Below are 21,130 nucleotides of genomic sequence, written 5' to 3' on the forward strand. Positions count from 1 at the left end.
GGTGTTGAGGTGGACTACCTTGTAGCCCTGCTTCTGGGCCTGGGTGGTGGCTGGGTTCGTCAGCCCGCCGTCTTTCCCTCATCGGCACCCCCCAGGCGACCTCTCCTGTGCTGCCTCAGCTAGCTCACCCAGTGACGGAAACTCTTAGAAGCTGCTAGGATTTTCTTTTTAATCTTATTTTTTGTTTCCTGTTTTTAACTCCTTGAAGGAAAATCCTTTCTTCTCTGGTCCTAAGTTATACTCTAACAATCTCAGATTAGTAAAATATGCATGCTTTACGAAAAAATCCTAGCAACCAAAACAAACAAAAACGAATAAAGCCAACATAATAAAATTTAGAGAGGGAACCATCCCTATCTGAAAGAGGTAGAGTTGACAGACTGGCACACTTTTCTCACATGATCCCAAGTAGCATCCTCTATATAGGGCACCCAGCCTTGCCTTCACTATCAACCACACTAGCATCCTCTGTGCAGGGCACCCCTCTTTGCTCTCACCATCAGCCACATTAAGAATTGCTCCCTTGGTGCAGAATGGTGGGTCAAGGATATTAATTATGCATTGTTTTTCATTCCGCGAGGGCTGTATAGATGAGGGGAAGGCAGGAGGGAATATGTTTTAATCACCGCTGCTGCTTGGAGAGAATTCCCACAGATGATCCTTCTGCAACATGAAGCAGCCCCCACCTGCTCGCCGCCTCTCAGCCCTGTGTGAAACGGAAGCCGGCCTGCCATGCTTGTGGGCTTTCACAGTGTGCTTTCTGTGTAATTAAGAGAAATTCCTGATGTCGGTGGACCCAGGCCGTCCTGCTAGCAAGACAGTGGGAACACAGGCACTAAATCAGGCCTGCTGGTTTCCAGGCTGATTGACCGTGGGGCTCTGTTTGCAGTGTGGGTTGGTGCCTCTCCTTCCTCTAGCTCTAGTCTGTTCGGATGGGGCTCTGGTGGGATCTTCATGGGAAGCGCCTCCAAGGACCCAGATTTAAGCTGACCTAGACCAAACCTTAAGACAAGACAGTCTTTTCTACTCTTCAGAAGCCGAAAGCCTGCTTGCTTTTTCTCCTCAATGATCTCACGAGACCGACATATAGACGAAAGCTTCGAGTAGCTAAAAATGGCTCTACCCCTTCAGTCAGACAATCTGTAGAAATGCGAGTCCCGTTCTTGTTATTTGTGGGACAACAGGACTCATTTCTGGTCTTATTTCACAATCGTACTTAAAAAGCACATGCAGTTGGCACATACTGTGTAAGAATGAGACGGGCCATTTGGAAACTGTAACTGACTCACGCAACCAATACCAGTGTAGGATCAAAGTAACGAATTCATTTGACTCTATTTTGTGTTCGCAGATGTCCTGGAGGGTTACAATGGGACAATTTTTGCATATGGGCAGACTTCATCAGGAAAAACCCATACCATGGAGGTAAGTTTGTACTGTCAGTACCTGAGGGGCCGGTGCTTTCGGCAAAGCTGGAGATGTGTGTGACAGCAGAGATGAGTAGGGTGGGGAATTTTAAAGTAGCCCTGAGTAGCCGGGCTGTGGGAGAGGTAGGTGGGTCTCTGTGAGTTCAAGGCCAGCCTGGTCTACAAGGTGAGTTCCAGGAGAGCCAGGGTTTTTACACAGAGAAACTTTGCCCACATCCAGAGTGAATGTGAACTGGTATGTACCTTCTGATGTGAACTGATGTGTACCTTCTGATGTGAACTGGTGTGTACCTTCTTCTGAAAGGTGCACCCCAGGCCTGTGTAAGCACTGAAAGAGGTGGACCTGCTCACGCTTTGACTGGAGAGCTTGGTGGCTTCAGGCTGTCTCCCAAACAGGACCCTTTATTGCTTCCTTTCCTGGTTTTTGCTTGGGACTCCTGAAGGCCTTTGGTGCTGGCTTCTTTATCCAAAGGCTAGGCCTCCCTGATGGTGAGAAGAGGCGAGGATGGTTATTCTATGACATAATACCGAGCAAATTTGGGGAATTCAGCTTACAAGCAGCAGGGCAGGATGAATCCTTTATCCTTCAAGCTAAGGTTTTTTTTTTTTTCCTTTCTGAATCCCTCCTGGGAGCAGCAGTGAGGTGGCTGTTGGTCCAGCTCATGAATCATTCCTATTGAAGAGGAGATTTCAAAGGCATGAGGCTACAGGCTTCAGAGCTCGGATGCTCTGGGTGCTGAATCGAGTGTAGGGAGGGATGCTGGGGGAATCTTGCTTCTGTTGTGTTGACTTTCTTTCGCCCGTTTTGCAGAAGACAAAGTGGCTTGGAGACCGTGCAGATTAAAGAAGCATGAGGCTCATTTGCCGCCTCTCCTCCGTCAGGACTGTTGCCCCAAACATGGGTGATGTTAGCTAGGTGTCTCCACACCTCACCCCACCCCCCAACAGTACATTCCAGAAGACCTGGGCTTAGCTTCTCCTCTCTCCAGTTTGCCTCTCTGAAGGGTCTCCAGGCCCCTGACCTTGTAGGCATCGGCAAAAGTTTACTTGCTGAGGGTTCCCAGCCCCACCTTTTTTGAAGATGGAGGATGGGGGCGGGGTTGGAGGACTAAGGGAGTGGAAGAAAGAGAATTAGTAAGATGTGTGTAACATGCAAGAAAAACCCTTTACTATTTTAAATCTGCAGGCTATTAAGGAATGCTTACAAGAGAGAATTCTAAGCTCTGGGATTAATTTATCATTGAGAAATATAAAGTATTTGCTAAATGTCAGAAACTTAAAAATTGTAAACATTAAGAGAGACTGTCCTGCAAAGGGTGACTCTGGAAGACAGTGACTGGGTGTAGGTGATGGGGAGCAGGTGCGCTTCCTTCAGTGCTGGTGTGGGGACACTTTGTACAATGAGATTCTCTGGGGCCTTTGGTACCTTTCCAGTGTAAATTCAACCCTCTCCCTTGAGTGCACTCCTGGGGGACCTGAAAGGACCTGGATTCCATACTGATCTTACCTGAGTTCCCCCAATTCTGTCACCTCTGCATATTTGCCAGTTGTCCTGAGTTACTTCTTTGCTGTGAGGCCCGCCTGCAGCTGGGAGGAGCTTGCTGAATCTCTTCCCTGACACCCAGCCCCCCCCCAACCCCCTCTACTGGATCCTGTTCTTCTGTAGGTGCAGGCAGACTGGGGAAGGTTGGGGGTCTGCTGCACGGAGACCAGAGGAAAGAGGTCGCTGCCAGCTGCAGTCCCAGACTGTAGGAAACAGGAATTCAGGACCCCGGAATGCGGTTAAAGAAGAAATACTCGGCAGGGTTTGTGTCTCCTAAAAGGAGGAGTTCATATATTCAGAAATTGCACACAGTGATCTTTCAAAGGCATTCAGGAGGGATGTTAGTTCCCCGAGGGAACCGACTATCACATTTTAAAGCATTTCATTTTTTCTTAATCCCCCTATTTTGGGTCTGGCATCCAGTGGTGTTACCTTTATCTTCTGTTAAAGAGACCAACACACAATCCTCCATAAAGTTGGAAAGATCAGCTTCTCATGATGCTGCATTTAAGGGGGATTTTCAGGTAGAATAGAGCCCAGTGGCCAAGACTGGTCCTGAGGATGGTAGACCCTGTCTTACAAGAACCATGAGCTTGTCAGGAGGACATGCAGGTTCCTAGAGAGAGTGTTGAGTGCTGGCTGCAGACAGGCAGGGGGTGGGATCTGTCATTTCTGGGACTTTGTCTGATGCTAGACGGGGTGTCGCTTGGTGGTTCGTGGTGGTGCACTCGGTGGCCCTCTTGAGCGCGCCTGGGAGATGACTGGGGTCACCTTGTGGTTTTCCTTCTGTTCAGAGGGACATCTGGAGACCAGAGGAATCACGGAGTCTTTCCGGCCACCTTGTAAACCAGCCTAATGATTCCTAACGAAATCAAGAGTGAAGGGTGCTCACACATGGCGGGCCGCTTGCTTCTCATCTACAGTGTTTGAGGAAACCGTGGAAGCAGAGAGGCTGCTGGCAGAGAACAAAGGGAGTCTTGTTGAGTGGCCAGGGGACTGTGTCTTTTTCCCCCTCTGTACCTGTTCCTGGAAGGCTACATTCAGCTGGAGAAGTGTCTGAGGAGCGTCATACGGAACACAGCTATAAAGTGTTCGTCTTGTTGGCTCCCTTGGAGGAGCTACAGATAGCAGCTCACTTCTTTGTACTCCTTATCCCCGAGCCAGACTACACTTTGGCTGTCTTTGACAGGGCATGCTTGTTCTCGGTTCCTGTTTTTGCTGCTGCCAGCCCACCTCTAGGCCCACAGCCCCCGTTCAGTCTAGATTTCAATCATCCCATACAATCTGGGGGCTCCCAAGGAAGCCATCTCTTGAACCTTGGCTGCAAGGGCCTTCACGCTCACTGAATTCACCTCTGTTCATAGCCTGATGACTGCGTTGTGTCTGTGCATGCATGTTTCATCTGGAAGCAGTTAACTTGGGAACAGTAAGGTCTTTATATACACACAGACACAGACACAGGCACTCCATATATATCATGCACACTCTTTCCGTATATGTCATACACAGGCATTCTACATGCAGCACACACATCTTCCACACACATATAATGTAGACACAGACACAACACACTTATGCACTGGCAGTCCATATATTCATACATATGCTACACACACATTCCATATTCGCCACACAGAAAACATATACCATACAGATATCCTTCACATATATGCATCACAAACATATACATTATACCTCCCATATATATACATGAATGAACAAAATTTATGCCCTGGCAATGTTGATGCGTGCACGGGCAGCCCGTATATGGCGGTTCTATTGAACTTGTCCTTATTGGGTTTCACGGTCTCAGTTGATGAGGACAACTGACCAGGTCTCTTCCTCAAGACGGCAGCAGATCTCATTACAGATGGTTGTGAGCTGCCATGTGGTTGCTGGGAATTGAACTCGGAACCTTTGGAAGAACAGGCCATGCTCTTAACCACTGAGCCATCTCCACCCACAATTTATAAATCTCTCTTCACATTGCCACATAACAAATAGACACATATCTCATGTACATCATGCACTCCATATATTCCACAAGCACAGTCTCAATCGCCATATACTAGCTAATATCATACACACACTCTCCCTGCCCTGGGGGGGGGGCTAATTTTAAGTCAGGAATCAATAAAAGATTGTCTTCTGGGAGAGAACTACCTAGGAAAACACATTTGCGTCAATTATAAATGACTTTTACATTACCAGATTCTCTTCTCTGGTTGGTGGACCACTAAGAAGAAACTAGAGGGTTATCATGGATTATTCAAGAGCCCTGGAGGTTTGAGTAGAAAAGACTTTTGATTGGCTGAATGGGGCAGTGAAATCTACGATGCAGAGATTATCAGCAAAAGATTCCTATGATAAAAAGACAGATTTTCTTCCTGTTAGAGACCATGGCCATGGTCTGTTTGGTTTGTGTTTGTGAAGGACTATGTGATTTAACTGTAGTCAAGATTTGAAAGCCCGAGTCTCAGTTATGTGGTGCTGTTTTCCTACGATAACATGCTATACTAGCCTGGAGTAGAACACTGTTCTAGGACTGTTGAGGTCACTGAGCCCCACCCCAGCTTAGAGAGAGCCTGTTGGGAGCTGCGTATTAGAACACTAACGTTTGCTTAGTCTTCATGACGGTGAACACTTTATGTATTCTGTTGAACTTAAACTCTGCACTAATTTTAAGCAGCAAGTACTTTGCCAAGTCTCCTGAGTGTTAGGCCAACTCTATTTTTAGTGTGTCTAGAATCAAACTAAAACACAATGTAAATACATCATCTGACTTATTGTTCTTGATTGTCGGGGCAGCATGCCAGGATAGCCAGAGAGGAGAGTAGCCCAGCATGTCTGAATTCTGCACCCATATTGCTTTTTAATAGAGCAGAAAGTCAGCAGTTGATGTGCCAAGAAATTATGACACCAAGCCTTTAATGCCTCTGTCCTCGTGGGCTCTTGCTTTTGCAAACGCAAATGTTGACTTCGAAGTCCCCGATGAGGGTGTTGTATGATGAAGACCAGAAGGAAAAAGGGGCTTCATTGAGGAAAACAAAGTTGGCCACCCGGCACTGAGCAGCTGTGCCCCAGGTATCTGGGTCTAATTGGTAAAGAAAGGTTGTTGGGCATCCGAGGACTGAGGAGAAAACTGGTTTTGTGTTGTTCCTAGAGGTTTATAACTCCCAAAGTTCTTCAGGTGTTCAATCACTGCAGAACTGCAGGCTGTGTCCGTGGGCAGATAGGCTGTGTCCATGGGCAGATAGGCTGTGTCCGTGGGCAGATACGCTGTGTCCATGGATAGATAGGCTGTGTCCATGGATAGATAGGCTGTGTCCATGGATAGATAGGCTGTGTCCATGGACACGTGGGAGAGGACTTGAGTATTCAAGAGAAGATTCTGCAGAGCTGTGTTCTGTAAGTTCACACCAAAACCATGGTTTTAAATCCTTCAGGATCCCTTTGGTAGGAATTGCAGGCTCTTGCTCTCCCACTCCCTCTCCGCATTCCCGCTAATAGGGAGGGGTCCCAGGGCTTCCCACATCCCCAGCCATTGTGGCATCTTTTGAGAGTCGTCATAGGCGGAAACAGAAATTTTGAGCATTAAAAGTGGATTTAGTAATGTTCAAAGAGAGTATCCCTCTATCCTTCTACCTGCAAGGTTAAATGAATAAAAGTAGTTATAAAAAACTAATTAAGACTGAGAATTATAGAATGGATTTTCTTGGCTGGTTCAAAAAATGATCCTGAAGAAGATACTTTGAGAGTGAGGAGTTTAGGAATTTTTGAACAATGATTAATTATCTACTCTCACGGTGATTTTATTCAGGATTAGTTTACCTGGGCGTGGTAGTTCTGAACAATTCATAAATATTACAAGTTAAGCTAAAGCATGTCCATTCCCTCTCCCATCTTCTTCCTTTTCACCCTCTCATTGCCTGTGTGCTTTGGATTTGCAAGGGTGGGCTGACAGGCACAGCCAGGACAGCCCTCTGCTGGATACAAAGGGGAACACATTGTGTACTCAGGTGGATTCCCCAGGGTGCTTCCTGTTTTGTAGCCAGGACTAATGCCCATTTTAAACCCTCCCTACCAATCATTCTACAAACTTCTGTTTGTTGTACAGTACCCAAGCAAAACATGACCCACAAGATCAACTTGGATTTTACAGCTGAAACAACATTATTTGAGAAATGAAGACTCCCGTTCCTCTCCCATGTATTTTCCCAACACTCTTTTGACTGCCGGTGTTTGTATTTTTCATTCACAGGGAAAGTTGCATGATCCTCAACTGATGGGTATCATTCCGAGGATCGCACATGATATTTTTGATCATATCTATTCTATGGATGAGAATCTGGAGTTTCACATCAAGGTAAGAGTTTTTCACTAAGAACAAGACAGGACTCTAGGTCCTAAGTCACGTTTCTCAGTCTTCTTCCTTTCAAATAGGTATGAAAGATGGTCTCTTTTAATTCAAGTATCATTCTGTGGGAAGCTGACCCTACTTGTACCGTTAATGACTTAGGTCAGTACCAAGCTTTTGGAATGGTTTGCTTGAAATAACAACATAAAGAAGGCACAAGCCCCCTCCAGTATGGAATCATCTTACTCATCACCTGGGCTCTCCCCATTACCCTATGAATGTCTGGAGATAGGCCAGGAATATGTCTCTGTGTGGGTTAGGACACCATTCCCCAATGTGAAGTCCATGGAACGCAATCCCTTGTGTTTCCAATTGGGGAGCTGGCAGAGAAAAGTATGGCCAAAGAAACTCAAAAAATACCTTGTTGACCAGTGCTCAACTTAGTACAAGTTCACATGCTTTCTTGAATCGTGTGCTCTCAAAGGGAATGCGCACTCCCCACCCGACTGTATAGTGACTCATTCATCCCTCTTTGAGAAGAGGTGGAAGGAAATTCTCCAGCCCCCTTCTCTTTCTCCTTGTTATTATTTTATTTTAACCCAGAACCACTAATCTTGCTCACGTTTGAATTGAAAGGGGGATTCTATTATCATAGCCATTAAATCGTAAAATTTGAACTTTGTAAATTCAGGAAGGGCTTCCTGTTTAAGAAGAGAGAGATGTCATAAGGTAGAGACTGTGTGGCTGGTTGGGGCAGGCTGTGGAGATCAGGGCATTCCAACTCTGGGTTTCCCTTTCTTTTTAAAATTAAAAAAAAATGAGATGTAGTTCAGATGGCAAAAAATTAATGATTTATAAACATAATTTTGTGGAGTTTAGTATATTCTCCAAACTGTACACTCTTCATCCATATCTAAAGCTTTACTATTTCCTCCACCCCTGAGGAAACTGGACCTTCTCTCCCTTCTCTTCAGCACTTTCATTTGCCACTCTCTTTTTGCTTGGGGGGGGGGGGTCTTGGGCAGCGTGGCAGCCCCTTGTTTCTCCCAGGAAGGCGCCCCAACCTAGAACAGTCCCTGCCCTGCTTTTGTGTGCCCAGATACACACGGTGTCTGGGTCTCCATCTGTGTGACCAGATGTGTTGAAGGACAGGGAAGGGAGCCAGTTCTAAGGAGGCTTAGAGCTGAGTGGATCAGTGGTCCTGAAAGCTTGAACATCAGTCCGCACGACCACCCAGTGGGTTAGTCACGAGGAAGCTGAAGCTCAAACCCAGACAGAGGATCCAAATAAACCCTGGCACCAAACTGATACTCACCATCTATTTCGTTGTATGGGAGTTTTTTCTGGCCTGGTGAGGTGGCTCAGTGGGTAAGGCATTTGCTGCCAAGCCTGACAGTCCAAGTTGAATACCTGGGCACCGGGCGTGGTGGAAGAGAACTGACTCCCCCAGGTCATTCTCCACGCGTGCCCTAGGACTCGGCCCTTCCCACCCCCACACGAAATAAACAAATGCCTGCAGTAATCAAACACTTTCCGACCTCTCCCCTTATTTATTTCTACAACAAATTGTTCCTGAATTTACATTTTAAAAGGCCACTGCTGGCTGTTCGCCCAATTATGAATTACATCCCGCGCATCACGGGTGCGTGCACTGGTGAAAGCTTGCTTCTCCCGCTAGCAGGCTTCCTCGTCTGAGGCTACAGAGCTTTGATGGGCTCAAGATTTAGAGGCTTAGTGCCTCTTTAAGGCTGTTTACACCGACACCCTTTATACCACTGCAGAGGTCTTAAGTGATAATCCTGAATAAGATGTTAAACCAATTACCGTCCTGGAACTAGTGTCTTGTGTCAGAATCTTATTACGATTAAGAGCGGTGCTGGCTTCGAATGGTGGGGGAGGGGAAGAAGAGTTCCTCCGTCTCTAGAGTGAAATCTCACAGCACAGGTTCCCATTGTGCATTTCGTGGTTGGTCTTGCTTTCCTATTAATAAGAATTGTCAGTGGATAACTTATTAGCCATGCAGAATCTGCGTTCTGAACTTACATGCTAACAGGCTAAACCAAAAGAGGCCCGATGAAGGCAGGATTGGAAACCTGCTCCTTAATGCATCCCACAAAGGTTCTGAATGTTATTTCGGATCATGCTGTTGTTCACCACCAAGCAATGCCTATTCGTTTTCCTTCCGTCTGGTCTCACAAGGCATTTGAAATAACAAAATAATTTTTGACACCTCACAAAAGCAGAAATTAATATTCAGAATTTGATTTTAACTTGTATTAAATATGAATAGGAATTTAATTGCCAGACTTGGCAGTGCATGGTTTTTTAGATGTAATTAATTTTTTTTTCTGTAATTTGTCGAAGTAAAATTACATGCTTAGGATCTCCAAAGTTGAGGGAGACTATAATCAAAATGCATTGTACGAAGGTATAAAAAATATTAAATTAAAAAATCTTAGGGGCAGTAGGACAATCAGGAACTTGATTAGGTTGGCACCAGAATGGGGTGCCAAGGAGGCCTGGTTAGAGATGAATACTTTGGGCTTTGAGGACTGGACCCTGGGGAATGTGGCAACTTGAAAGATTAGAGAGAACAGTTAGGGCTGGCTTCGCTCAGTCGTTCAGTGCAATTGTGCCTTGCATGTGCGAGGCCCCGGGTTTAAGCCCCGAGGAAAACCTCTAGACAGCCAGAGCAAATTAACAAAAACAAAGAACTGGGAGGACAGAGCCGGGAGCCTTCTGCCCGCCAGGAGTGTCCAGAAGAGACGGAATGAGGAGTTGGGCAGATGAACAGGTAGGAGTTATTACAGGGACAGGTACCCAGGAGCAGGCACCACAATGCCCAGCTGCTGCTTGTAGATTTCAAAGCAAGGATCTCAAAGCTACCAGGAACTGGGAGGTTCCAGATGGCGGCACACAAGAGATAATGAGCCAGGGCTAAGCTGCGAGAGACATTAGTGCCAGGGCCAAGGAGTTCCCCAAAGTAGAGGTAGGGTTTGTCCAGTCCTGAAGTTTCACCTGGGTAGGTAGTGCCCAGATTTCCAGCGGTCATAATCATGGCTGTCCTAACGCTAGGATATATCCTGAGAACTGTAAGATAATTTTATCATTTTGTGGACATCATAGATAACTTGAGTCAAACAAGGAATGTGTGCTATCACTAGACAGTGTGATTATGGGACGGCTACCACACATACAGTGGTTTGTTTAATGCTATTATGTAGCCCATGTCTATATTTTTCTTTTGTCCATTCTCTTATTTGTACTTCAAAGATGCTTATGGATTTGGGGGGAAGTTTATCTGAGAGGAAAGAGTCAGGTGCAAACAGTGTGCAAAATCCAGGAGAGATTTTTTTTAACATCTTAAAGACAAATGGCTTCATTTGCTGGATCAGGAAATTGAGGCTATCTGTGCATTAAATTCATTAGAACTCATTCTCAGTTTAAGCATTTTATTACTTCAGCTATCAGACGAATCACCTGGGAATTTAGAAGCCAATTTCTGGATTCTAGCCTCTGCGATGCTGCTCTAGTACCATTGTGGGCTCTCTAGTACATGTTAGGGCTCTCCAGTTCTGTAGCGATATTGATGGATTTGGGTTTGGGCTAAGGTTTGAGAATAATTATCTAGAAGGCTTCCTTTTCCTAAAAAGGTGTCATCACCCTTTGTTTGTTTTTGGTTTTTGAGAAGGAGTATCATTCTGCAGTCCTGGCTGGCCGTAGGTTCATGACAGTCCTCTTGCTCAGCCCTCTGACCTCGGATGATAGGCGTAAGCCACCGCACCTGGTCAGTCATCTTCACTAAGCCACATCTGTCCCAACCCATCAAAGACTCCCATCCTGGCTGCCTTCCGCCACACTCTCCCAGGTGTCTTCTGAGCCCCTGGAGTCCCAAGCATCCTTAGTGTCTCCCTGCTTCCTTCACATTAACCTGGAAGCTGTGTTCCCCTGGGTTGATGAGGCCGTGGCATTATGCAGTTGCTTAAGGTCTAGATGACCATCACTGGTTTAGAATGCCTTCTCTTGTGACTGTTACCACGCATGGCATTATTGATGTTCAGCTAAGGTGAAACTTGGGTCCTCTTGTAAGAAGCTGTCTAGCACTTGAGTGGAGTCCAGAGGAGCTTGAGAGTGGTCCATGTTTGACATATGGGTAGTCACAATGACCCGGCAGGAGGAGCACACGAGAGGGGCTGCAGTTCTATGCTCAGGGCTCTGAGGCTCACTTGGTCCCCACCTTTTCAACCACAGCAAAAGCTTTCATGAGTTTAGTAGTGATATTTTTGAAACGTGGTACAATATTTCTATTCCAATTTCAATTTCTCTTTACCTAGGTTTCCTATTTTGAGATCTACTTGGACAAAATCAGGGACTTGCTTGACGGTAAGCTGCCCCAGAATGTGGCCATGGTGTGCGCTCTGTAATCGAAGCCCAGGGGGTTGAGATGAGTTAGGGCACTTCTGCCCGGGCAACTGATGAGAATTTAGAGAGATGTTTGCCTTTGGGCTCTGTGCTCTTCTCAGCTTGAACTTGCAAATTATGAACGGATTAGACTTGCCTGTCTTCTTTAAGCGTGGCTGTTCTTCCTGCAGTACAGGGTTTTAAACTTTCCTTTTCTTCTTTGCATGCCATCGGTTTTTGTCACGACAGTGTCCAAGACCAACTTGGCTGTCCATGAAGATAAAAACAGAGTCCCCTATGTAAAGGTATGAGAAGGGTTGGGGGTGATGCCACTAACTTCTTTCTCTCTTGTGACTGTCCAAATATTTATTACATGAGTGCTATAAAGAGTACCTAAAAGACATTGTTAACCCTGAGCCTTATCTATAATATTGATCTGCTACAAAAACATTCAGCTGCTTCATCTGTAGCTTTCCTATATGTAAATTATTTTTATTATGTTTTTGTGCTGGGATCTAATCCAGTGCTTCGTGTATAAGCTATGAGCTATTATACCCAGACTTCTTTAGGAAAACTATTATCTAAATAGTATTATTTAGTATTGCTTATCTTAAAGAGGTTTGGGGATTGAATGCAATGGTTTATGATTTGTACTTCATAGAAGTAGCATCCTGAGCACTCTGATGATGTCTGAAATGGGAAAGAGGAAGTCCGTTCACATTTCTTCTCCTCTCATAGATTTTTCTCCTTTTGTTTTCTATCCTCTGAAAGTCTTGCTGTAGGGTATGAACACAGCTTAAAAAGCGTTTCCTCCGCTTTATATCTGGGGCCAGCTTTCTGGTTTCTAGTTTCCCCGGGGCTAGCCAGCTCCCACTTCTCTTTAATGTAGAATCCAAGCCCCAGGCAAGGCGGAAACACAGTCACAGGCTTGCACCTGTCCTGTTTATCTGTGCCTTTAGGAAAAAAAAAAGAGGGTGGGGGCTGCTTTAAAATACTGTTGTTTTTCAACTGTTGTAGTGGCCAACCTGACCTACTTCTGACTCTTGCAGGGGTGCACGGAGAGGTTTGTGTCAAGCCCCGAGGAGGTCATGGATGTGATAGATGAGGGCAAAGCAAACCGACACGTGGCCGTGACGAGTAAGTGCGGTGATGTTCGTGCAGTCACGTGGAATCCCGGTAGCTGCCCTCTGTGCGGGACGGCTGGGTGATGAGGTACACGTGCTGTTTGCAGGGGAAGGCAGCATAGAGCTATGAGCAGATGGACCCCAGCCCATGTGCAGTGGGAGTGTGTGCCATACTCCAAGGTCTTGAAGTGTTGGGTGAGATTCCTTGGGCTCTGATAACAGGTTTTAAAAAAAAAAATCTGAGCTAATAAATTCGTGTCCAACTCAAGGAAAAACTACAGGGCTTCTTCCTCTGTAGACGAAGAATAAATGCAAAGGGGGAGTCAGAATAGAGCTGGCAGCTTCCAGGAAATCCCTGCAGCACAGGCTCACAGCAGACATGCTCGCAGAAGCTAACGTGCTGGGCAACGCCTGCGCCTGTGTCATGTGTCCAGGAGCTGCACATGCGTATTGGAGCAGCTGCGGCTCTTTTAAAGAGACTAGGGCTATCCTTTCTAGAGGGATGTGGACCAAGAAGTATAAGCTCACAGAGCACTGAAAGAACTAAGAATTTCTAGTTTGGAGAAGATAAAAACAAAACAAAACAAAACAAAACAAAAAAACAGGAGAGGATGTGGGCAGTGCAGTGCATCAGTGTCTGCCTGGGTTCTGATGCTGAGAAAATGTGGTGTCCGCTGAGGCTAGGGAGGGAGGTTTGACAGCTGCCCCAGGTGAAGCCTGCTGCCGAGTAAGGGAGCGAAGTTACTGACCAGAAGAGAGTCTAGCTGGGCGGTGGTGGTGCATGTCTTTAATCCCAGCACTCAGGAGGCAGAGGCAGGTGGATCTCTGTGAGTTCGAGGCCAGCCTGGTGTATAAGAGCTAGTTCCAGGACAGGCTCCAATGCTACAGAGAAACCCTGTCTTGAAATACCAAGAGAAAGAGAGAGAGAGAGAGAGAGAGAGAGATCCTAGCTGTAGTAGAGGACTGATCTAGACTCTTCTAGCAACTGGTGTAAGGCTTCTCCGTGGACGGGCTCCAGGTCTGTGATCCAGAACTAAAATTCTTAGCCTCTTCTCTTCCCCCGTAGCTTGTCAGATGACACTCATGGATGGGGCACTTTTCAGAGCTGACCTAGGCTTGCATGCTGTCTAGGAAAACTCTGATTCTTTCTGTTCTGCCTGAAGCTTGTGTGGACACAAGGAAACTTTCTCGCTGTTTCTTAAGCTGTCAGGCATGAATCAGTCACAGTGTAGCAGCATTGGCTGGCAGCTTCAGAGCCGAGGGCCTACCACGTTTCTAGTGTTGCTAGAGTTCTGTCAAGTTTTTCCCGAGTGCGTGTGTGCTCATGCGTGCCTGTGTATAGATGCACATGTGGAAGTTAGAAGACAGCTTGAGGGAGTGGCTTCTCCCTGACATGTGGGCCCTGGAAACTGAACTCAGACATCAGACTTGACAGCAAGCATCTTCTCCCACTGAGTCATCCCGTCAGCCCCCGTTTCTATTTCAGTGCGGCAAGTATATTTAACAGTGCTCTGTTGTTGGGTCCATTTGCATTGTGGGCAACATCCTACCATCTGTCTCCACGGCTCCCAATCTTCCCCAGCGGAGACCTGAACTCGGGTTCTCACGCCAGTGCAGTGGGAACTTTACTATCTGTCCATCTCCGCAGCTCCCATTTTACTTTTCGAGATCAGCTTGACTATTCAGGATGTTGTGCGAATCTGTATGAACTGTAAAATTTTAGAATCGATTCTTCTATTTCTGTATATAGTAATCATTGAGATTGAGTTGCATTGCGTAGATTATTTTGCCTAATGTTTACATCTGTTCTTTACTTATATCCATGTGTGGTGTATGATAGCAGGATCACATGTGGGCAGGTCCATGTGCATGGTGTCTGTGTGTGTGTGTGTGTGTGTAGGCCTGAAGTTGATGTTGCTCAATCCTAACATTGTCATTTTCTTGAGGCAGCCTCTCTCACTGACACAGAACTTACCAGTGTAGCTAGTCTAACTCGCTAACTTGCTCTGGCTTGATCTGTTTCTGCCTTCCAGGGCTAGGATTGCAGATGGCTGCCAGGCCTGCCCAGCTTACATGGGTTCTGGGACTCCACACTCACGCTCCCACAGCAAAACTTTATCTTTTAAAGCCGTCTCCTCAACCCCGATTTTGATGCTTAACACTCTTTAATCTTTTAATAAATTATCATGGGACTCTACTTCCATTATTCTGTATCTGTTTTAACATCTTTTTGGGTTCTTAGGTTTTTGTTTTTGTTTGTTTCTAGACAGTTTTGGACCCTGTCCTGGAACTAACTCTTGTAGACCAGGCTGGCCTCAAACTCACAGAAATCTGTCTGCCTCTGCCTCCCAAGCGCTGGAATTAAAGGCGTGCGCCACCATCGTCCAGCTGTTTTAATATCTGTAAGCAACATTTTGTAGCTTTTGTCTAAAAACCCATCATTTTCTTTAAGTTTATTCTTAAGTATTTTATCTTTTCTATTGCTACCATAAATAGATTATTGTCTTAATATTAATATTTCAGGTCAGGCATATAGAAACATAAATGTCCTTGACATGTTGACTTTGTAGCATGCAATGTTGCTAAATTTGTTTGTTATTTGTGACTTTTGGGGTGGGGGTTTATAGACAGAGATTCTCAGTGTAGCCCTGGAACTCACTCTGTAGACCAGGTTGTCCTTGAACTCAGAGACCCACCTGCTTCTACTTCCCCGGTGCTGGGGTTAAAGGCCCAGCATTTGGAATTTTTAAAACGGTATCCTCAAAATTTTTAGGAACAATCTGATAAGATGTTTTTTTGAGAGATGACAAAAGTTGAAGGGGACATTTGTGGGCTTTGGTGGAAACGGTACCCTGACCTAATAAAGCACATTTAATCCCTGAGGCCTCTTTGTGAGTTATAGAGTTGTGTGTCTTAATCTTCCTTTAAGTTTGTGTCAGACCTGGTAATACAGGCTATACATATGAGTAGGAAGAACTGTATCCATGGTACAGTCTGAGGGTTTCCATGGGACCGTCAGGGAAGCTGTGAGCTTCTTGGTGAGTGAGGCTAGGGCATCATATGGGCTACAGGGCTTCAGGCAGACCCTGGGCATCTGTTATCTTAAACTGCTCACTATAAAGGCTAGGTTAATTCCTTTGTTACTTGAAGACGTTGTAAATCTATCATCTCTGGAATGAGTGTCTTTTTTTTTTTTCTTTTTCTGTTCTGAAAGAAGCAACAGTGGCCCCCATACACTCTGAAATCAGCTGCCCTGCCCGCAGAGAACTGCCACCGTGGGCCATGACTGGCTGTGGCTTAGAGCGCGGAGGTTGGCTACCTCGGCTCACGTGCTCTCTGTAGAGCAGTCACCCATTTTTCATTTCAGACATGAATGAACACAGCTCGAGGAGTCACAGCATCTTCCTGATCAACATTAAACAAGAGAACGTGGAGACGGAGAAAAAACTCAGTGGGAAGCTGTATTTGGTTGATTTGGCTGGGAGTGAAAAGGTAATTGGTTCTTATTTATATTATCTATAATTCCCCCCTGCTATTTGCTCAAGTGTACAGTTGTATAATTTTTGTGCCCTTTACTCCCTGTTCTTTTTAAAGAGATTTAAAATGTTGAGGCACGCAACTGTCAAATTTTTCCCATTTCCTTTTCAGGTTCAAAAATTCATTTGTGCTTAGTAGGACCTGTGCGTTCAGCAAGTGTTAGTATGACTTCACCTAGCAAGGCAGCCGCTCAGAGGTGGGAGGGACACTCTTAGGATGGGGGAGCCGAGTGTTGTATGGACTCCAGTGGGCTAGGAAGGGCTCTGCCACTGGAGCATGGTGGCCCTGCCTCTGCAGCTTTGCCTGCTAAGGAAAAGTCTGGAATCTGGGCCCGCCCAGTGTTGCGGTTCTACTGGGAGCAGGTCTGAAGCCACAGTCCCTATGGTTCCTCCCGGTTAGGAAGCTTTCTGTGGTTTTGTACAGGTTTTACACACCTGTAGTCAATTCTGTGTCCCCAGGAACTGGCTAAGACCACATCCACAATCACCATCTTCCCCTTGCAGCCTCCTCCGCAGCCCCAGGGGCTGGTCCCACTGCCACACTCTGGCAGGACACAACCCCTTTAGACATCATAGAGCTAGCCCCCATGCACAATGCCTCTCCCTGCACTCATCTGTGACATCACCTGGATGTCCTTCTCAGGCTCCCTGCTGTCCAGGTGGCTGCCACTTGCTGCCAGTCTCACACTGCTAAGTTCCTGAACGCTAGCCATGGCCACGAATATCCATGTAAGTCATGGCTGTTTGAATTGCCCTCGAATTTGCCTTGTCCCAATGAGAAAAACATCGGATATTCCTGGTTGGGCATCTCAAATGTTCTGTGTGTGAGCTGGCCATGTTCCCAGTCCCTCGCCAGGATGAAGGGAGCATCGGTCAGCTCTATCCTGACCGCTAACTTGACTGCAGTGTCCGGCACAGGCCCATGCAGAGAGTCACGTGGAGATGCGTTATTTCAGACTGAAATACCCCTGAGAATGGCCTCCTGCTGGTGGCTGGCGCTTCTTCCAATGGCACTTATGAGATATTTCAAGTGTCCCTCCTGTAGTTGTGTTGGTTCCTCTGTTTTCTTTTTCCCTAGATGACTCCGTATGAGTGGACTGTCTTAAGAACAGAGCTCTGGGCTTTCGTTCCCACCACTCCACAGGGCCGTCCTTCTCTTAGGTTGGCCAAGTGACATCTCTGGAGCTCATTGTCCTTGCCTGCCAACGGAAGGTGATAGATAGCCCCTACTCTGAATATTTCATGGAGTTAAGATGCTCAAATTAGAGATCATCTAAAAACTCCTGCAATAGGTCGGTGCTTTTTGCGGCCCATTACTCCGTGATGTCTCTGTCTGCGAGCAAGCTGCCCTCTGCAGTTCCAGGATAGAAGAAGTCTGTCCTATTTTCAGAGGTCCCCCCGCCATAAGCATATAAGCATTTCCCTATGTCACTGGAGGGAGGGGCTCTCCTTCAATATGTATTTGAAGTCCATCTTTGTCCAGTTTAAAGTAATTTCTTCGCTTTCATTTTTATTTATTTATTTATTTATTTATTTATTTATTTATTTATTTATGTTTTGAGAGCAGCTGTCCACCCTGTAGCTTTTGCCTGGGCAGCCAGGACAAATCTTACTGAGTCTCTCTCCTTCTTAAAAGAAAGAAAAAAAATGGCAGGTTTTATAAACCCCTCTGCCTAGAGTAAATGCTGTAAATGTGAGGTATCTGGACTAATGCAGTAGAGGAGGCAATGTGTGCGGAGGGCTGTAGGAGAAAACCAAATTTATAGTGCAGCGCACATCCCCTTGTCTTTTCAAACCTCCCTACTAATCTTTCACATTTGAGATATCCTCCCCTCCCTCCCTGAGTTCCCCCCTCGCTCCCTCCTTGCTCCAGGAGCAAACAGAGAAGGAATAGAATCAGAGCACTAATTTCTCTCCGGAAATTGGGCTCGCTAGTGTTTTCCTCCCTGTGCCCCATGGACCCCGTCTGACTGGGAGGCTGTGGTTTAGTCCCCCCGGACCCAGCTCACCGCGGTAACGGTACTCCAGTAGCCTGGTTTTCTTGGATGGATGTCCCCCGGGGAAGTATCTACTGTTCTCCCACTTGGGGCATTTCAGCCATTCCATTAAAACTCAATTGAGAGGAAAACGACAGCGGGAGAGAGCGAATCCTCAGCGTCAGGCTCCAGGGACAGCAGGATCGCTGTGGTTCTTTCCTGGAGGGTCTGCCTGCTGCCCCATCACAAGTTTGCATTTTCTGCTCTCTGTTGTCCTGGCCTCACTGCTGTTTCTGTCCTCTGGTAGGTCAGCAAAACTGGTGCCGAGGGAGCTGTTCTCGATGAAGCTAAAAATATCAACAAGTCTTTGTCTGCTCTTGGAAATGTGATCTCCGCCTTGGCAGAAGGGACAGTAAGTAATCCTGTCGCCATCTATTAAATAGTTTTATGGGAAGCTGCCTTTGGGGTTTATGTGTTCTCTTCGCCACATATCCCAGCCATTCATCTGTTTTCCTCTTTGGAAGAGAGCAGAGGGATTCCTGGCTGGAGCGCTTGTTGCCGGGAGATCTACTCCACTAGAAATTGTGAACAGTGATGCTCACTTCCAGTGATATGGGTCACAGAATAAACTTTTCTTGGCAAGAGCCAAAGACCTGGCTGCAAATTCTTATTCCTCGTGTTTCTAAGTTTGGCCCGCTTGCTTCTGTAGCTCTTCTTTGAACGGGCTGTCAAAACCGATACTCCTTCTTTTCTTAAATAGAAAACACACGTGCCATACCGGGACAGCAAGATGACTCGGATTCTCCAGGACTCTCTGGGTGGGAACTGCAGAACCACAATTGTCATTTGCTGCTCTCCTTCAGTCTTCAATGAAGCCGAGACCAAGTCTACGCTGATGTTTGGACAGAGGTGCGTGCAGGGTCTCAGAACCCATGCTCTGAACTAGGTTATGTCTTAAGTGTGGATGGCTTGGGGCAATGGTCAGAGGGGCAAATAATTATTACACTGCTTCTAGCAGATGATCTGTAGACTCGAGGTATTATTGACTGAGGCCACAGGATTGTGTTTTTGGTAGTGGTCAGGAATGTGCCTGTTGGAAGAATGATGTTGAATGAAACAAAACAAAACAAAACAAAACACCCAACTCGGTACAATAGCTTTTGTTCTTCATGGACTTGATGCTTAGTCTTTAGCCCTACATAATTTCACCTACATAAATCTGAAGGTTGATAACTATCTTTACATCTGAAATCTGGGATCCATTGCAAAGTCGTTCATAAAAACAATCATAAACTTAGGTAAAGGCCGAGGAGATGCAAGAATAATGGAGGAAAGAAAACAGATGCATTAACTCCGAGGGTAGGAGGCGTGGGGTGTATGGGGGGAAAAGGGTGGAGGATGACCACCTTCTCGCTGTTTGAAAGGCCTGAGTCGACATGCCCTGCCTCTGTGGACTTCAGGTGGGCAAGGCTGAAGGGTTTGGTAAGGAAAGCAATCTTCCCATGTGTGGGTGGGTTCTGACCTTCTTTGCCTTTCTTAACACACTCTTTTTTGCCTACCGTGTCCTGCTGCCCACAGCTGACCTTCAGTCTTGTTTACTTAGATTGCCAGACCCCGTCTTCTCAGCTGTGCTTTTGGGGGTGTTGGTTGCCTAAGCCTTTGGTGTTGAGGTTTTGGATGATCTGAGTATCTTTGGTGCGCACTGGGCTGAGCCGGAACAGATGTGGACTCGCCTACCTGTTTCGCTCAGTACTAGACAACTGCTGAGCTGTGTCTGTGGCCCTTACTGCCTTGGTGTTAGTGGGGCTCCTGGTGCTCCCCTGCTTGAATCCTGGGAGTATGTGTCGAATGATTATGCCCAGGAAGTAGTTTCAGATGGGCAGATGGGGTGGGCATTCTCTATGGGAAGTTGTTACGTGTTTGCACGGCATCACATCCTGGTCTTTTCCTGAACCTCAACAGAACACAGGATTATTCCGCTGTGGCACCTGTGGCCTCTCTAAACAATAACTGTTGAAATGTTGTAGAACTGATCTATCCTTTTAACAGGGTTTGGCTTCTTTGCCTCCTCCAAAATGACTTCCTTGATTAGGCTAACGTTTGAGGCAGTGGCATGGCAGTCGGATGACACCTTTGTTTCCTGGCCATTGAGCCATTCTCTCCTTGACTTCTCTGAGCATCACCTCTCTTGGCCATTGAGATGAAGTGGTTCCTTGCAAGAATTTCTGGGAGGTGATTGAGCTTCTGGTGTTATCACTTTGGCAACTTCTGGAACAGAGAGAGGAGGTTACTGATTTCAAGCTCACCTTCTTCGACCTTAAAACACCAGCAGTATTGAGAGTTAGAAGGTCATGACTAAGACTAGCCTGGAAATAAGGAACAGGCTTGTGATATAAGGGACAGATTTGAATGAAATAGAATTTCACTTCTGGAACTAATGGGTAAAGAAGTACTATAGGTGATTTAGGATTCTGGGAAATAAGATGCGACATCAAATATGTTTCCAGATGAAATAGTTGGTCAGACGGCAGACAATACATTTGCCATTGGCATCTGCTTTCCAGCATGGGAGTATGCAGTGGGTGATTAATAAGTATATGCTGAACAAGACAGCAAGTGAGCCTCAAGTTCATGGTGCAGGGTCCTTGCTGGGCTGGGCCATCTCTGTCCCACTGATCTGTCATTGACCTGGATCTAGTGATCAGGAATATGTGATAGTTTGTTCTTTTTCTCTCTATCCACATATTAAGTGGCCCTGTAAGGATA

General features: G+C 46.2%; 1 protein-coding gene across 1 annotated transcript in view; it reads left to right on the forward strand.

Moving 5' to 3' along the window:
* Kif5c (kinesin family member 5C) overlaps positions 1-21,130 on the forward strand; it is a 154,419-nt gene that overhangs the window by 55,577 nt on the left and 77,712 nt on the right. The window contains exons 3-10 of the mRNA XM_085681153.2: positions 1,352-1,425; positions 7,232-7,336; positions 11,662-11,710; positions 11,978-12,033; positions 12,778-12,865; positions 16,220-16,344; positions 18,672-18,776; positions 19,125-19,273. Of these exons, the coding sequence (XP_085537279.1) occupies positions 1,352-1,425; positions 7,232-7,336; positions 11,662-11,710; positions 11,978-12,033; positions 12,778-12,865; positions 16,220-16,344; positions 18,672-18,776; positions 19,125-19,273 (751 nt within the window). The remainder of the gene's footprint in view (positions 1-1,351; positions 1,426-7,231; positions 7,337-11,661; positions 11,711-11,977; positions 12,034-12,777; positions 12,866-16,219; positions 16,345-18,671; positions 18,777-19,124; positions 19,274-21,130) is intronic.

The sequence above is a fragment of the Myodes glareolus genome, chromosome 21 (genome assembly GCF_982192425.1).
Source record: "Myodes glareolus chromosome 21, mMyoGla1.1, whole genome shotgun sequence".
In the NCBI taxonomy this organism is placed as follows: domain Eukaryota; kingdom Metazoa; phylum Chordata; class Mammalia; order Rodentia; family Cricetidae; genus Myodes; species Myodes glareolus.